The sequence below is a fragment of the Watersipora subatra genome, chromosome 6, assembly GCF_963576615.1.
Source record: "Watersipora subatra chromosome 6, tzWatSuba1.1, whole genome shotgun sequence".
Taxonomy (NCBI): Eukaryota; Metazoa; Bryozoa; class Gymnolaemata; order Cheilostomatida; family Watersiporidae; genus Watersipora; species Watersipora subatra.
This window is the reverse complement of record NC_088713.1, coordinates 35,879,904-35,898,127: the sequence shown is the minus strand read 5'-3', so window position 1 is coordinate 35,898,127 and position 18,224 is coordinate 35,879,904. Positions and strand designations below refer to the sequence as shown.

Below are 18,224 nucleotides of genomic sequence, written 5' to 3'. Positions count from 1 at the left end.
CTTGGCCACGTATATGTACAGCATACAAAGATGTCTGGAAGGTACGAGTCACGTGGTTATAAACAAAGTCTTGTCTCTTGCTCCACATTTGTTCAACAAGTGCAAATTCAAATGCTTTCATGAGCATCCCTTTGTGTACATATAATGACAACAGATCATAAAGATAACATGCAGAATAGTGTCTAATATGAGTGAAAGAGTTTTTTATCACCATTTTTGGTGCGGTATAGATGCTTTACTATCATAAGAGCTGTGTCCATCCATCTGTCTGAAGCAAATGCTTAGAGTTAAGAAAAAATATTGCATCATGCAGGATTCAAACCTACAAAGTTTGACCTTTTAGTCATTGTATTGGTTTTGCATCTAGAATTTTAAGACTGCCTGGCATTTTCAGTCAAATTACTAATGTTTGCTATAATAAGGGTTGTGTTCGTTTGTTTGTCAGAAGTTATGGGTGGAGTTGGGAACAAAATTGCATCATGCTGGATTCGAACTAGCCCTATTCGATCTTTCCATCATTTTATTGGTTGTGCGTATGGAATTGTAAGACTGCCTGAAAGGTTCACTTAAATGACTAATGTTTACTATAATAAAAGTCTTGTCTGTCGGTCTGTTTACCTAAAGCCATGCGCAGAGTTAGGGAAAAAAAGCATCTGAAACTCATCGCAAAAATTGAACTGTAATATTTAGCTTAGCATCCAAGTGTATTATCATCTGCATTGCTCAACCACTTTTCTACATAGGGAATAATTGTGCTGATACTTATTACACATGACAGTCTCTCACAGCACACGGGACTGCCAGGGTACTAGTAGTAGTAGAACAAAGTACTTGAAATAATTCATTATGTTCTAATTTTATTTACAATTTACTACAATTTAGCTTCCTCAAAGTGTTGAGTGTAATTGAATGGTTTCTAGCAATAACTTCAAGCTTCATGCAAAAACTGCTCTCCAATGCCTACACAGCGTTCAAATGAATTCATGTTTTTTATCTCCCTTTTAAAACTTTCAATATCATAAAGTTATGCAATTACCTACTAGCATTTCCACTTTTGCCAACCTCATTTGTCCTATTGCTTTTTAACCAAAGATCAACAACAAAAAATAAAACGACTGAATTCTTTGTCAAACTGAACTTTGGTTTTTCTCAGAGTTGGAGATTTGACAAAATAAAAAGTTTGGTTCATCAACTTACATCGCCTGCAAAAATCTTTTGTCTCTATAAGAGGGGGAAATGGTATTGACCTATAAAAATACATAATTGCTTAACTACTATATTATGTTATTGGTTACATCTACGATATGAGTAATCGATATTATTATTCTGTGAAGTGGCAAAGCTACCAAGCGGTGTAGTGGGTTTGATTCTTGTGCGATACAATATTTTGTCCTAATTCTCTCAGCGTGGCTTCAGACAGACACTGTTCTTGTTATATCAAAAACTAATTATTGCCTATTATCAACGACTGATTATTGATTATTGACTATTAATTATCGACTGCACTCAAACAACTTGATTGTTGAGCAGATATATTTCATCAATATTGAGTTTAATTACAAAATCTGTTAGTATAGCATTTAATTTGCTTGCCGCTTATCCCTCTTTATTGTGAAGCTGCGAGTTGTTTGCAACAAAGTAGTAAGACAACTCCACAATATTCATTACCAAACAGAAAACTTTGAAATTTAACTGATGAAAACTCTTTAACTTTGCTTCAAGTTATGAAACAAAAAAATAGGACTTTTTACACTACTGAATGCAAACACATGGATGTACCCGTTCTTTTCTATATTTGTGTCCTCTTTTAAAATTTCTTAGTGTCAAATTTGTAACGAACTATCTTAAGGCAGTAATGATAAGGTTTTGCTCAATTGCAGTAAGAAACAATATATAACCATGACTTTTGTTGCAAAATCTTATCTGAATGATTCGGCTAAAAGTCAAAGTTACAGCTTGCGGTTAAGTCAAAGTCAAGCCTGTTTCTATGCTAGCTGTAAAGGCCACAGACTTACTGCAAGGATCTCGTGTGCAAACTGGATCTAACTCTCGATCACTTCTATTCACGAAGGTAATACTCTCGTGGTAAGTCCAAATATAACAACTTTGTAAATAGAACCTTTTCACTGTCATAATTTTACTAACCTTCCCTGATTTGAAAACTAAAATCTGATCCATGCCATTAGCATGAACTTTTTTTGAAAAAATGATCATCTCTAATGCTTTGTACCTCAGCAATAGTTTTGACAGTATATTGGCCAGGCATGGCCTTTATAAACCCTCTAAGTAGTAGTTGTCTTCCCTAGGGAATTCCAAGTTGCTCACTGGTTATGATTTATACATTAACCACTGTTTTATGAGCCATCGCTCCATCAACTCATAGAAATCCTGTGACTAGTAGCTGTCTTCTCAATAGAATTCCAAGTTGGACTAACCTCACACCATAGTTTACATTACATATCTTTATTATTTGCTTAATATAATAAATGCAATAAAAGTTCTATATTTGTTTTCAATTATCTAGTTATCATGTAGTTTCATATAAGTGAATACAAATCTTATAACATTTCTAAATAGTACTAACTGCTGTCAAAAAACCAAATATACAAAATAAAACTTGACAGAAAGTTATGTTATTTGTCTACTAGCTTAGTCGAATCTGAAAGGAATGTCTTTTCCTCCTTCCCATTGCTTAAGGAAAGCATCAAACAGCTCATTGTCAGCCACTGTGAATGAGTTTTTCCAATCTCCAATTTTACCTGCAACAGTCAGTTCTGATACTAGTTTTCTGTGCGATAACTCAGATCAGGATACCTAGGATCAAAAATTGCCGAAACAATTTGTTAAAAGTAGAAATTACGAGACCCGTTCCATTTCTCCTGCTCCTTTCCATTCATGTTTACATTTTCAAATTTTCATGTTTTCACATTTTCACATTTCCATGTTTTCATGTTTTCACATTTTTATGTTTTCACATTTTCATGTTTGTATCCACAACTTTTCGCCTTTTACTTTTAGCTTTTACTCAGTTTAAGGTTCATGATTTTGGTAATTTTATGTTAAGGGAAGTCCACGCCTTTTATGTAAAGTTACATAGACTTTTTGCTTTTTTCCCAACCAACTCACCAACTCTCAATAAAAACTAGCTTAATCCAATTATCAATTCAGATTCTATGAGTAGCAAAGTTGGTGACTTATCTTATAAAATGTAATGTACATCTATTGATTTCCAGTGTATTGCAACCAAATGATTACACAGTTTAAGCAAAACTGTATTTTAGCATTCAGAGTTAAAACCTTCCCATTTACATCTCTTTGATGGCATATAACATTAATTAATAATACAACGTGGATCTTTTGTACATAACTTAGAAATTACCATGAAAAGTAAAAGACAACTCCAAATAATTAAACAACCATCACACCTTTTGCTTGCTCTTTTTCAAGAAAATTATCGTCCAGAGAACTAGTTTATTTTAGAAAACATAATAATTTGAAAAATCAATAAAATTGCATGAAATAGTACCCGGTCAGTCTAGTGTGTCATGAGAGATCGTCAGGTGTGCCAATAAAGCCGAGAGATATATTATTAAATCCATGAATGTGAACAATTAGCACAAGTTGTAGCGAATCGAGTTGCTAGACCAAATGTCATGAGTTCGAACCCTAAAAAATGTAATCTTTTTTCCAACCTCAATAGTTTCTGACAGATGGACAAAAACACTAATTTTACTATAATGAAGGTAAGCTAAGGACAATGTTTGATGCTCGATACATACCCTTTCTAAACATCAGTTTCAGAGTCCCCTTCAGTGTGTTTTCATCTGTCTTTAGCTGCAAAAGAGCAAATGAATTAATAATTTACCTGCAAGCAGGCAAATTATATAATTCAGAGACCATACAGCTCCTATAACTTAAATCTCTGATTTTCGTAAATTCGAAAAGAACGAAAAGATAACAAAAAGAGCTTATACAAAGTTTTGGTTTTGTAAAGATTATTAATTATTAAAAATTAAATTAAAATTATGCAAAGATTTCTTATAACGTAAAGTGTCAATTTGATGCAAGCTCTCCAATTCAGTTTGAATAGCGATAATCGCATAGTTACACTTAAAAATGTCGTTTTTTCTCTCCCTGCACTTGAGAAAGAAAATGATGTATAGGGTTATCTTTGTACCTCCAACTTGTCGGACGCTCACTTAAAGCAATCTTTAATCTTACGGACTGCGGTTTCAGATAAATGGACAGACAGACAAACAAAATTTTTAAGACTGTAAAGATTTATTTTTGTCTCACTTTATTTTAAATATATACCATTTTTTAGCATAGATCTTACTGTGTAAAAAAAAGAAAAAACTCAATTTAAATTCACATCAAGGGGTTCGCTACCTTTGACATACACAACATTATCGAAACCATGAACTCTAAACTAAGTGAGAGTGATAAGAACAGAAATAAAAAACAATATGCCTCAGTTTGCAACTCATTCAGGGTAGGCCACACGGTACCCTACTTGAAATTGCTGAAATGTGCATAGCTCGAGTCAACCTAACTGAGAATATATGACTGTTTTTGCTATTTCCTTTTCTTTCGTATTGACAACCGAATCAATCATTTATGAAAAAACGCAAATGTTGCATTCGCTAATAATAAGTGCAACGGTATATTACATTTGCCGATAATATTTTGTTTGTGCAAACATGAGATTCGGCTTCATCTGCCACGAACCAAATTGAGTGTGACTAAAGCAGTTCTGCTGCAAGCTTTTTCGCGTTTTCCAACCAAAACCGTGGTTCAGCTGTGTAGGCACTTCTTGTCAATACAAACTAATAAAACCACAATTACTGTACAGTCAATGAATCAAAAAGTCAAGTTTAGTTTCTTCCTTTATAAAATTTCAAAGGGGTGAGTTTGGGAAGATATTAGAATTGCTTAGGCAATTTACATGTAATTGCTAATCGCATAGTATCCTAAAATCCCGATAACATAAACATTCCCCAAACAGATCATTCATGTGGTAGGAGCGTCTACTCTAAATTAGAACACCTTTATCAGCATTCATCTCAAGTGGTTTAGTTGAACAATGGCACAGACAAGCAACTCTTTGATAGTTTTCTCTACACATCTGTTTATTCTCAGCTGGTAGCATTAAGAATGTGACCCTTTGAAGTTGCCATGGTGATAAGATAACAAGACTAAATAATTGCTATTTTTGTTTGTACATCCTTTCATCCAAATAAACTTGAAGCATGCACTATGTTTTCATGATGCGCTAATTTGAGCCAATCCACAAGTTAATCATGAAAACGGCATAAACTCGCAAGCTAAGCAAGTTTTGCGATTCACAAACTGTATCGAATCCATCATGCTTGCAAATAATGAAAACAACACTTGCGAATTATTTCCATTAGTTAATCGCACCAGCTATTCAATTTTAAACATTTTAAATACTTTTATCGTCCTTTCTCGATTGATTATGTTGATAATTATCAACTTAGAGGGTACAATTCCTTACAATTTTTGACAAGGTGCCGGAGTCAATCCACACCATGCGAGTGTCAATAGAAACAATTAATTCGCATGGTAACACAACTCCAGATCTGCATGATGCGAGTCATGCACGTGATGGAAACAGTGATATTCAGTTTTGCGTCATTTGGCCTCTAAACTACACTCAGGAAAATGTTTTACCACCGGTTGAAGATTAAAAATGTGCACCAGCTTTTGCTGTGTTCATAAGCAACAAAAAAACAACTTGGATGCATCCGTGTCGTCTTATAATGATCATTGTGTTCGAAATTGGTGTTGGTGAGAGGCCAATTATGGCGGACATTCTGATAGAAAAAGACCTGAGATGGCTGAGACAAGTGCAGAAAATGGGTCAGAGCGATTGCTAAGACAACTATTGTATTCAGCAACCTACGAAGGAACGAGGAATCAGGTCGGACTCAGGATGAGATGCAAGTGTTTAGCTAAGTATAACATGTAGTTGAGGGAACTAGAGACAAACATGGCAAGAGAAGGCGAAAAACAGCACCGCATGGAAGTCAGTAATAAAGCCTAAAGGCCTGTGCACTCTATCGCTCAAATCAACGTTTAGCTGCGCCATGGTCAGAAATGATGAGCTGCTATGACGTCATTTTGCATTGAGCGACCAACAATAGTGTTGTTAGCGATGATGCGATGGACTTTCAAAGTGTTGAACTTTGACACCGATGAACACAACTGTTAGCGTTTTGATTGGCTGTGGTTGCAGACGGCATCAGATCCAATTTCAACCGTAGGCATACCAGTATCAATGTCATTCAGCAAGCATGACCAAGAACTACGCTTGTGATGAATTAATCAAAGATAACGAAAGGACTCGCCGCGCGATATCAAAAATGAAAATTCGTAATTTCTATTGGTGATGGTTAGCGATCACCGACAGTTAATCGCTCGTAGTGTGTACACCTTATCATTGGTGATGACGTCAGAGCATCTAGCCACTGCAGTACATCGCACAGCTAAACGGTTATTTGAGCCATAGTGTGCATGTACCTAAAACCATAAGATAGTCATTGCCGTAACGATGAACTGCAAGAGATAGAATAAATAAAATTAAAAACTAATTAAAACTAAATGACCGGTCTGATTGTAGCCTGTTTATGAATAGCGTGTGCTGAACGAAATATATTCCCAGGCCAGTAGTACTATTATCTAATTATATCGCTATTCTGAATAAAACTAAAACTTGACTGCTATCACTTTACCTGAGAACGTGTCGCCAAAATTAACTAACTGTATACATTCATAGACTCAGGTTTTTAAGGTAAGAATTTCATATTAATAATAGTGCCCTGGTAGTCTAGCGTGCTGTGAGAGATAGTCGGTTGTCATTACTGTATGTGTAATTATTCCACAGTGCCAGGTGGTTGATTGGTGCAGGTGGCAAAGAGTCAGTCTACCAATCAAAGAGTCATGAGTTCAAATCCTGTTGAAAGGATTCTTTTTTCAAACTTGTAAATGTGGCTTTCAGTAGACTCTCATTACAGTGAAGGCTATATAAAGACTAACATACCAGTGGGCCGTGGGAGATTGTCCATTGTAATAAGTAACTGCACAATTATTCTTAGATATTACAGTAAGATTTACATGAGATGCGCAGTTAGTAATGTACCTGTTAGCTAAGCCAAATGTCCTAGTTTGATTCTCATGTAATGTAAGCTTTTACTCAAACCCCTAACCACTGCTTCAGATGGACACAGCCCTTATAGCAAACATGAGTACCAGTTCTGTGTGAGATTGTCTTGAATAATCAGTATGCTTATCCCCCAAAGAGGAAGAAGGTGGTGAAGTTGTGAAGTGGTATAGTGCTTGCCTTTAAATCGGGTGCCCAGGGTTCGATGCCTGTCTAACGCAAATTTTTTTCCAAAGGCTCTCAGAGAGGCTTCGGACAGACAGACAGACACGGCTCTTATTATAGTAAATATAAATGCTCATTTGTTCATCAAATTTAGTATGTTTCCTAGACATCATTTTTGAATAAAAACAGCTTGTTCTTGCCAAATTTTTTTATAGTTAAAGCTGCAAAAATTGGCACCGAACACTTAGTGCAATGCAGTCAAAGGGTTAATAATGCTGTAAAACACTTGCAACATTCAAAAGCTGCTATGGTCATCTTTTAAAATCTAAAAACATTTAAATTTTATCGCAATCTGATTTGGCTTCATCAGCAGACAGGAATATTACTTACGATATCTAACAAGGCCTTGTTGTCATGACCTTGCCCTGATTTGCCCTGCTGCATCTTGTCGAAGCTAGTAGCATCAGCGATCTGCTGGATCAACTCTGGAGATCTTTTTGTTTTCATGAACTCATTGAGTTTCTGAATCTCTCCAACAGGATCCTTAAGGAAAAATATGGTCATAATTGAGAGATAAAAAATAAACTTGCATAAAAATTTAGTGGAATTTATCAGAAAGTATCGGTATTTTTGCGGTTGTTTTTGATGTTTGGGTTGATCTGATTGTCACAGTGTTTCAAAATTAAAATGAACAAAACTTGATTGTGGTTAAAATTCCCCGATCAAGCAAAAGTTTGATCATGACGTCGATAGTTGAAAGAAACCGACAGCAAAGAGATGCATCATGCTGCAACCTAAATGCAATAGCTGATATAATCAACTATAGCAATGATAAAAACTAATGACCTTAATTCACACATATTTTTTTGCTGAGCGTTTTAGCCATGATAGAGTTTTGTTGATCAAGCAGAGAACAAGCAAAAAAATTGCAAATATATAAATACAGTGAAACTCGGCTAACTCAACCTTCACGGAACCGAGAGAAAGTGTTCGAGTTATCAGAGCATTCAAGTTATGAGAACACTGTCACAAGTCCATGTATTTATCAGTACAAATACAAACTATATATAAATCAAAATCATTGATTGCTCGTTGCAAGTTAAGGGGCATCTCATGTAATTTTTAACAATTTTTATCAAAAAGTATAAATATTTTCCTATTACTTGAGATTTGTTTGTTTGTTTTAGCTGATGTGACTGCTAGGACGTTTTTAGATTAAAATAAGCAAAACTTGATCGCGGTTGAAACGCTCAGAAAGACATATTTTTCTTCTGGGTGTTTTAATAAAAACCAATTTTGCCGATTTTTCTTCAAGTTTATCTGAAGGTTACCTCGCTTCTTGCTTTCAAAAGGTGGAATAAATTTAATTAACAATGGTGCTTTCTTAATTAACCTATGAACAATTCAGTGTTCATTTTGATAATGTTCCAAACGTAAAGAAAACACGTGGCTTTTCCTGTGTTTTGGTAAACACTGACACAAAATAATTTGCAGCCAGAGCATTGCATTCTGAGGAAAAATAGGTAACCAAAATGCGCCTCGCGTGAAATGAAGTTATGATTGAACGAGTCCAGCATTATCGTTCAGCATCAACTCAGTGGGCGAGTTTCAGCGCAGATTGGCACCAAGTGGCGCGATATCACACTACATATCGTTTAGTGTGTTTGCCCCTTATGTCACCATGATCTGCCAACATGATCACCGATATCTCACCATGATCAGATCTTCGTAGAACAAAACGTGAATGTTTGGATTGTCTCTTTGTGCCCACATGTACTCTAAATACTGGAAAAAGTTTCCAAATGGAACATCTTTTCCGAACAGAAAGATTTTGATGTAGTCGTGCAGAGTCAGTGCTTGGGTAGATCCTAAAGATGTTCCCACCATGCCCCACTGCAACAGATAACATGTACCACTGCAACAGATAACATGTACCACTGCAACAAATAACATGCATCGTTGCAGCAGATAACTCACTAGTGGAGTCATGAACACAAGTAACAATTCTGTCAATGTTACCATAACAGTTTGATTGTTTCGAATTTTGTAAAAGAACAAAGCTAATACTCTTTTACAGTTTGCTTGGAATAAATAATTCAAATTATTCATATATATAAACTATCTTAATCATTTGCTCAACATGAATGGTAAAACATATAAACTATTTTGTTGGCAATAATTATATTACAATAATAATTAATTAAATAAAATTAAATAGAAGTTGTTAAATGAAAAACTAATAAAGAAAACTTAAACAATTAAAATAAATGAGTATAAATTGCAAACATATATGAACAAAAAAACAGAAACTCAAAACACGAGATTAAAAGTAAAATTAAACAATTGAAAATTTTAGAATTCAGGGGATGAATGTAAATAACAAGTTTGTCAAAATATTTTAACAGTTTTGAATGCATTAGAAGCATTAAATTAATTTTTTTACAGTATTTGAACAAATAATTTAAATTAATAAAGAAACTTTAAATAATTAAAGAATATTATACTATCCTTAGCAAATTTTCTTCAAAATTCAGACACATAATAAGGTTGGTGTACCCATAATGCATTGTGTACAAAAATTCAATAGATGTTCCATTGTTAGAGCAAAAATGATTTACAATTGTCAAGCTTTATTAAATCTATTACTACGGGTCTAGGCAACAGTTTTATATGGAACTAGCAGTAACCTCTGTGATGCCCATTATTTCTTTATCACTATAATTTATACAATCTGTGTTTGTCTTTTTGTTAACTCCTGTGTCCAGTGTTAGCAATTGAAATCCAGCATTGAAAAATCTGCATGGCATTGGATTTGATCTCAGGACTTCTGAATTTAGAAACGTCAAAGTTAACCTACACGGAATACAATGGGTTCATCTTGCAAGTAGTGATTACATTGATTAAGATGATATGATACTCATGCTTTTTTGAGGTTAATAACTAGCAATGTACTGTTACATGTAATGATTGTTAAGCTAGCCCAAAACGCGGGTATGTTTTAGTAAAGATTTTAGCATAGTTCTAGCCTTCCAGGTAAGTTACTCAGGTTTATTAGGTAAGTATTATATTGTATTACCCGAGCAAGGCTGGGCATTTGGCCAGCTTTCAATGAAATTGCCCAAAAGGGGGTGTTTAGGAGGCTGTTTTTCGGGAACGAACGGAATTTTTAAACGAAACAATTTTAGTGACCTGATGGAAGGCATGGAGCATACAAAGCGAACTTTAGATGAAATCAGCCAATTAAAGAAGAAATGCAAAGCTTTCACACATAATAGCATACAGACACATAATTACAAAGTGCGTTTTACTAATATAGACGACTAAAACTCATTTTCCAAGAAAAGCCCTACCCTAAACACTTGTAACTGCCGACTGAACACAAAAGTTTGGTCCGGAATGGCCGCAAAGAACAATTTTAAAAAGAGATGAAATTTAATGATAGCTTAGTGCAGTTCTTTGAATAGCCAGCGAACATTGTTTTCAATAGAATTGGCAAAACTTTGTAGAAGAATGTCTAAAGGAAGCGTCTATCAAACAATGATCAACTAAATGATTTTGAATACTTAAAAGGTGGATTCCAAGAACTGGAATGGTTATAATTTGCTTCTATGATTCAACGTGAATGTATTTGACTAGATAGCAACTTTGAGAAACATCCGCCTACCGCTGCAGACATATTCAATGAAAGCTTTCAAGCCTATAAGCATAGATGAAAGGGGGAGGTTAACTAAAGTGTACGAAGCAAACAATACAATGAAGCATTGCTTAACTCGCTATTATTTCTATAAAATGTTTAACACTTTCATGCCTTGTCTTGTATATACAAGTAAGTTCCCTAATACTGGACTGTATTCACAACTTTTCATCTACTATGAAAGCATTTTCTGAAGCATTTACCATGAATAGCAAAGATTCTTTTAAATTGAATATTATATTAAAGCTCCAAGTTTGCAGAATTCATTAAAAAACAGACATCAAATATAATAAATAGTTTTTCTTTCACTGTTTCAAAGGTGTGTTAGAGGTCATTGAAAAACATAATTACTGCAGTGCACCGAGTTTGATAGAGTGTGTTTATTTGTTACAACAAAAAAAACAAATTTTTTTAGTGTGAAGCTCTTGTTGCTAAAGAAAAGAAACTTTCTCAGTTTTTTTTTTTTATCTGTCAGCACACACAAAAATTCAATCAGTATGTCGTTAGAAACTAGTTTCCTGTCAGCAGCCATTTTTCATTTCTTGTTTGGTTAAAATACCCTCGGTATGTTGGTGATAGCTCAATAATTAAGTCAAATCAGCTTGAAGCTTTGGGTTATCTTAAAAGCCTTTTCTGTAAACTTTGTAGTCCATTATAAGTTAGAAGTGCCAAAATAATCAAAGCAGGTGTAGTATCAGGTGGAAAAACGTATTTCCGAGTTATTGTGGGCCAGGCTTTGAAGTGTTAACATCATAAAAAACTGCTAGAAGAGTGCAAAAGCACAGAAGAATAAGTAACAGAAACGATCTGTTTAACTCCTTCGCTATGTAAAGCTTTTGTAACGGGTCCCCTTAGTATTTTTACATCTAATTGATGTAAAAATAACCCTTTTAATTGACCTTCATCTAAATATCTAATTGTTTCAGTTTTAATCCATTTTGGTAAGTTAATTAAATTATTAATTCAATTGAATAAATAACATTCTTGAAAAACTTACGTTTTAATAAAAGAGTAATAGAAACAACCATCTTATCGACAAATGTAAGTCTTCTTTGCTTCATAACAACCACATCGGATTTAAAACTAAATTTAGCTATGCAGGCCTTTTTCAGTTGTTTTATCGTTAGTTTTCTGTTGTGTGGATGACGAGTTGTTGTGCGATAAACATTCAACATTCGAATGTTGCGGAATTATTAAAATATATGGCAGATTTTATGCCATAAGTTGTAGCCGCGGACTCAGAACTGCTCAAATCAAAATAGAAATCACCAAAGCGCGATAAACATCTAAAGAGGGATAACTTGTGTCGCATTTCTGCTGCATCATTCGTAGGTGCATTTTTCATTTTTCCCAAGCATGAAACTTTAGATCATATTTTCGAGGTGACAAATTTTGCATAGTTTTTGCCATTTTCATCTTGTGCATGATTGAAACTTGCGGATTAGCTGCACCATAGAAACATAGTTGATAAATAAACTCTAGCAAAGGTCACTATATAAATGTACGAGACAAAAATTTGACAAATTACGAAACATTTACTTACCATTTTGGCCTCCATGTGAAAGTACGACAAGCAGACATCCTTTGGATTTCGCAGAACTGAATCAAAAAAACAAAACAATAATAAAAAATCTGTTAAAAGTTTTCATAACATATTTGCTACCAACAGCATATATGTTACTTTCTAAAGAAATAGTCTCAATATATTGAATTCTGCCTAATACAGCTAAAGCAAAAGCGGCATATGTTTACATCTAAAATGCACCTTAGCATCTTACACAGCTTCCTGGCAGTTCGATGCTCAGTGAGAGATGTCTAATCATTATCTACACAATTGTTTTACAGCAGAGCAAAATTATTAAGTGGTGCAGTAGGTGGTGCGCTTGGCTGGGAAGCTGGACATCCGAGTTTGATTCCCGCGCAGCGTAATCTTTTTTCCTAACGACGTAAGCGTTGGGATAAAATCTACTAAAATTGTGTGCGAGTACACCTTTACATTGGGGTCTAACTTCGAGCAACTTTAAAACTATTTTCATGCTTATTATTAAATTTACATATCTTAAAATATTAAATGTGACCCAGGCAGTCAGAATGTACAATCGTGCTAAAACAACATTTTTGAGTTATTTACAGATTCAAAATCACCAATATCTGAGGATTTTAATGCAATTTAAATCTTTTAAATCGGATTATATATGCCCAGGTTATGCAAGATTTAGTAGAGAAGGTCTCACGATGAACTAAAACTGTTGTTTTGAGTTTAGGCAGGATAAGGTTGCCGATTCATGAATCGTAAATCATGGTATTTGTTTACAAATCAAAATGCCATAGCAACAGACCACTTAATCTCAACCTATATTGATGAAACCTGGCATTCTACACATTAAAACCCTGAAAAAGATGGTGGTCACATTTTTATTTAAATTTGATTGACGGTTGACCTTCTAAAGGTCAGGGTAAGGTCAGCAATATATGTGGCTAAAAGCTCACCTTCCTGGAGATTTACATTAAAAGGGTATGCTTCAAACTGGGCACTTCTCATCAAGCTATATTGCTATGACTGCATATAATGACAATCTAACGACTTATAAAAATATTGGAAGTGTTTTCAAAATTGTCCATCTGTACAGAAGGTCATGGTAAGGTCAACGAAAGGTGACCACAGAGGGCATCAAGATGCGGAAATATCAACCCAACTCATCAAGTGACCATTCAATCTAGAGCTATTTTTATGTAGTTTAACACCAATACATTGTAACACAGAGTACACTGCAGAGATTTATTGCAGCCCATTCAACGGGTTTGCTTGTTATATTAGTGGCAGTTTGTCCCAACACAACCATATCAAATGTGTCCTCCGGTAATCCTTGATACACAGTTCTAACGAGGCTTATTTGTTTAGATGATATAAAACTAGTGCAGAATTCCTTACATTTGCATCCACTTATTAGTTTGATATCAACAGCTATAATGGGAAAATTATCAGCAGTGATAGGCTGATCGTTATTCTCTGTAATTTAATTAATTAGGATGATCGCTGTTACTCTCCTTATCGTTAGCAGCCACATATTGCGTAAGCAGCTGTATTTCTGAGGTTTACCTATTATCACAATCCTCATCCTCGCTTTCACTATAATCTGAGGCAGCCTACTTAGATTCTAAGTAGAAATACTTAGAATTACATCTAAATTATTAGCGTCAACTAGCCGTAATTTGTGCGACGGTTTATTTTGTTTTTGCCTGAGGCGTTGAAACAGAAAATGGCCATATACGCGCGCCCACCCGCAATTCGAGTCTATACTTAAGATCTTGGGTTATAACAAATTCCATAGCAACCACCGATATGGGTAGATTTAAATGGCAATTCTGGCGTTATGATTGGTCAGACACAAAAATAAACAAGACCACGTGAAAGAGCAGGGTTGAATGCACTATAAACCACTGTTTACTAAAATAGTGACGGTGAGTCATATAATAGCATATAGCACGCGTTGCGCTCTATTGTGAACAATCCAATTACCGCACGATTGTACATTCTGACTGCCGGGGTCACAAATGTAATAACAATTTGATTATAAATCTAATTTGTAAATTTAATTTGTAATTAAATTAATACTATCAAATTAAGGTTTGCAACTTCAAAGTTCTTTTTCTTATGACATCATCTCTCGAAGGCTTTTACTCAAAATCAGTTTGATGATTCTGATTGGCTGTTACATGGCTAAAAAAAAGGCTTCACTATAATGAGCCGTGTTTGTCCATTCGAAGCCATGCTTAGAGCATGTCATGAAAATACTAACCAACAATACTTATGTTTGTGAGTCATCATTGACAGCAGCAGTAAAACAAATTTTGTTAAGAATAGCAAATCAAACCCATTTCTTATCACCAAAGCAAATTATGTATGGTATGTTTTTTAAATTGATTCAAACCTGTGGGTCTTCTCAGACAACAAAGAAAAAAAATTCAGTAAAAACTGCTTTTACTAATGACAAATAATTTAATCAAAACTGGAGCCTTGACCATATTTAGTTATTTCGGCTGTAGCTAATCCATTTTTAAGTCATTTCAGTTTAGCAAATTGAACAACATGAATAAACTTGCCAAAAAGATTGAGTCACCATTTTATCTGCCAATATTAAATTTATCCAATAATAGTAAAGCTTTCGTTTTGTTTGACGGAATCAATTGAACATGATCAAAACAGTTGTTTCTCGGTTGCTTATCTCTGTAACTAGAACTTAAAAGTTTTGGTTCATTTGCTATATAGCTACGGTTCATTTGCTATATAGCTACGGTTCATTTGCTATATAGTTTTTTCACCCATATTGATATCTACCACATCAGGAAAAAAGAGTAGGAATGAGCAAATAAACATTTCCAAACTATCTTCAAACCATATTCTTACTCAGAACTGTTTTGCGATTTTTGAACTCATCGGGTAGAGCCTCAAATCTGTAATGAGTGTTGAGGACTCTGGGGGAGGCGAAGAGCTTGTCGGTATCCAACTTAGTTACAGGAAACAAGTCTACCATACAGAGAGCCTTGAAGTCTTTGATATACTCAGAAGTTCCTCTCAACAGCATCGTCATGATTTCCCAGAGAAAATTGGTCCCTACAAACCACAGAAACATGGTGTTAGTTGCATAGCTGACCTTCCGTCAAGTCGCCAAAAATATTTGGTTTAAAAACTCTATGTGGTTCTTGAAAACCAGCATCTTAAACGCCCGCCTTTGGATGTTTAAAGGCTGGTTCACTAAATTGCCGAATTTCAGTGTTTTCCTTTCGGCATTCATCGTCAATTATGTGAACCATAAATCGGTGGCATCGACGAAGCAACGGAAGTTTGCAGCTGTCAAACTTTCTCGATATTTTGCCGAGCATCGACGACCTCCTTTTTAATGCAAACCCTTTCAGCCATAGTAATTTGCGTCGCGGATAGCATGATTCATTTATTTCCATTTATGATAGTTGCTACGAGACTAGTATTTGATTCAAGCGCTCGAAAACAACGAGGTTTCTTCGCTAAAATTAAAAAAATAGTGATCATACTACGTCACAGAGTATTTCCTTATGCAAACGCGGATGGTTTTGCGATAATGCGAGCATTGTCATCCTCGATGATCACCGAAGTATTATGACATTTTCGCCGAGACACGGCGATATAGTGTGAACCTGCCTTTAGCTTATTTATGCTACTGGATTGAAAATAAAAGAAGTCTCGTGCATCGAGCTGATAGCTAGGTTTCTCTAAAAAACAGTTTACAATTATTGTAATAATTTTTCCAGCATTTCTGCATTAACATTACAACATTTTTCAAACTTCAGATTACAAACAAAGTGTTTCGTCAATTTCGATAAATTATTTGAAAATTATAATTTAATTGAATAAATAACAATCTTTACTAACTTTTGTTCAAATGAAGAAACATAAAAATAGTGATCTTATCAACTAGAAAAATTTAGTTGTATTCATAACAACCACGTCTGATTTCAAACTACATGTAGCTTTGTTTTTATTATTGTTTCCATGGAGAGGATGACGAGTTATCATGCGATAATTGATTCGATAAACATTCGAGTGTGGTCGATTTGTTAAAAAAGATACAAATTCTACACCAGAGGTCGGAGCGGCGTACTGAGAACTGCTCAAATCAAAATAGAATTCATCAAAGTGTGAAAAACGTTTGTAGAGGGATAACTGGTGTGGTATTTTGCGGTGCATCATTCGCAAGTACCTTTTTCAACTTTTGCAAGTATGAAACATCCGATCAAATTTTGCGAGTGCCAAACTTCGCAGGCATTTGCCATTTTCATCTTGTGATGATTTAAACTCGCTGATTAACTGCATCATAAAAACATAGTTAATAAACAAAATCTTGGTCATTTTATAAATGTACGAGACAAACATTTGACCGGTTACTTCAAAGGAGTGCAGAATAAATTGAGCGAGTTCTAGCATCAAGTTCGATTTGCACCTAATGTCGCTTATGTGGGCGTTTACCTGACACAATTAAATGCATTACGGATAGCTTAATGTATTGTCCAGGACAAACGCCACACTTATTGTAGCTCCCTTCATGGTGTCATTTTATGACCCTGGTTATAACATATACCTTATGATTGTAGTTACAATAATTAGTAAAAGTTAGTTTGCACTCATGATGAAATGTCGTAGTTGAATTATGCCATCAGATGTATTACGTTGAGCCTACCAACTAACAGATGGGTTGGAGTCTAGAATGATCTAGAAGGATTTCTAGAATCATTTCAGTTGAAGTTTCTTTCATCACTAGTTACCTATCTTTTAGTTCAATAACGTTTCCAAATTATTTTCTTTTAAAGCATTTTTGGTTAGCTATTTTAACAATTTGAAGATTAACATTGTAACACCTAACACAAGTAAGACCCCTGATCCATATCAACAACTTTTAATCAACTGTGAATGCGCATAAGGTAGCACAACTCCTTTTGAATCATATATCATTTTGAAGCTCCAAGCTTGTAGAACACAATGAAAAGAACAGAAATCCAATTTAGTACATAATTTTTCTCTCTTTATTAAAGAAATTACGTTTCAGATTTAACTAAAAAAACATAATGTTTGCAGTACACAGAGTCTGATAGAGTGTATATTTAGAAATACAAATATTTTTAGTGCAAAGTTCTTGTTGCTGATGAGAAGGAGTTTTCTAGCTTTCTCTAGTTTTCATCTTGCATTACAAAAAAAATTCAATCAGTATTACATTAGAAACTAATGTTCTGTCAGCGACCACTTTGCATTTCTCGGTCGTCTTGAAATGCTTTCGGTATTTTGGCGATATCTCGAGAAGCAATAGTCAAATCGACTTGAAAGGTTAGAATAAGACTGAAAACGTACAGTCGTAATCCCCCATGAAATGGAAATACAATAAAAAATTAAATTAGCAAAACTACGAATCTGAGCTCCAAATTACCTCAAGGTACCTCACAGTGTTAAGTACATCTATTTGCACTCAAAATAGAACATTTGCCAATTCTGAAAAAATCAACCTATTTGAAATCTTACCTAAGGAGCAAAATATTATGGTAGTTGAAAGTGGTGTTTATTCATGACAGACAAAGGAATATACATGCACCTAAGATGGCCAAGTACATGTTCTGTACAATATTCTCATACTAATTGCAGAGCTATGATAATATTTG

At 34.6% G+C, this 18,224-nt stretch overlaps 1 protein-coding gene across 2 annotated transcripts in view; it reads right to left on the bottom strand.

Moving 5' to 3' along the window:
- Positions 1-2,447: 2,447 nt before the first annotated feature.
- LOC137398517 (sulfotransferase 1E1-like) overlaps positions 2,448-18,224 on the bottom strand; it is a 40,797-nt gene continuing 25,020 nt past the window's right edge. For both annotated transcript variants that reach the window (XM_068084633.1, XM_068084631.1), the window contains exons 3-8: positions 15,448-15,654; positions 12,583-12,638; positions 9,059-9,238; positions 7,736-7,888; positions 3,780-3,834; positions 2,448-2,759 (exon numbers count right to left, since the gene is read on the bottom strand). In XM_068084633.1, the coding sequence (XP_067940734.1) occupies positions 2,650-2,759; positions 3,780-3,834; positions 7,736-7,888; positions 9,059-9,238; positions 12,583-12,638; positions 15,448-15,654 (761 nt within the window). In that variant the 3' untranslated portion in view covers positions 2,448-2,649. The remainder of the gene's footprint in view (positions 2,760-3,779; positions 3,835-7,735; positions 7,889-9,058; positions 9,239-12,582; positions 12,639-15,447; positions 15,655-18,224) is intronic.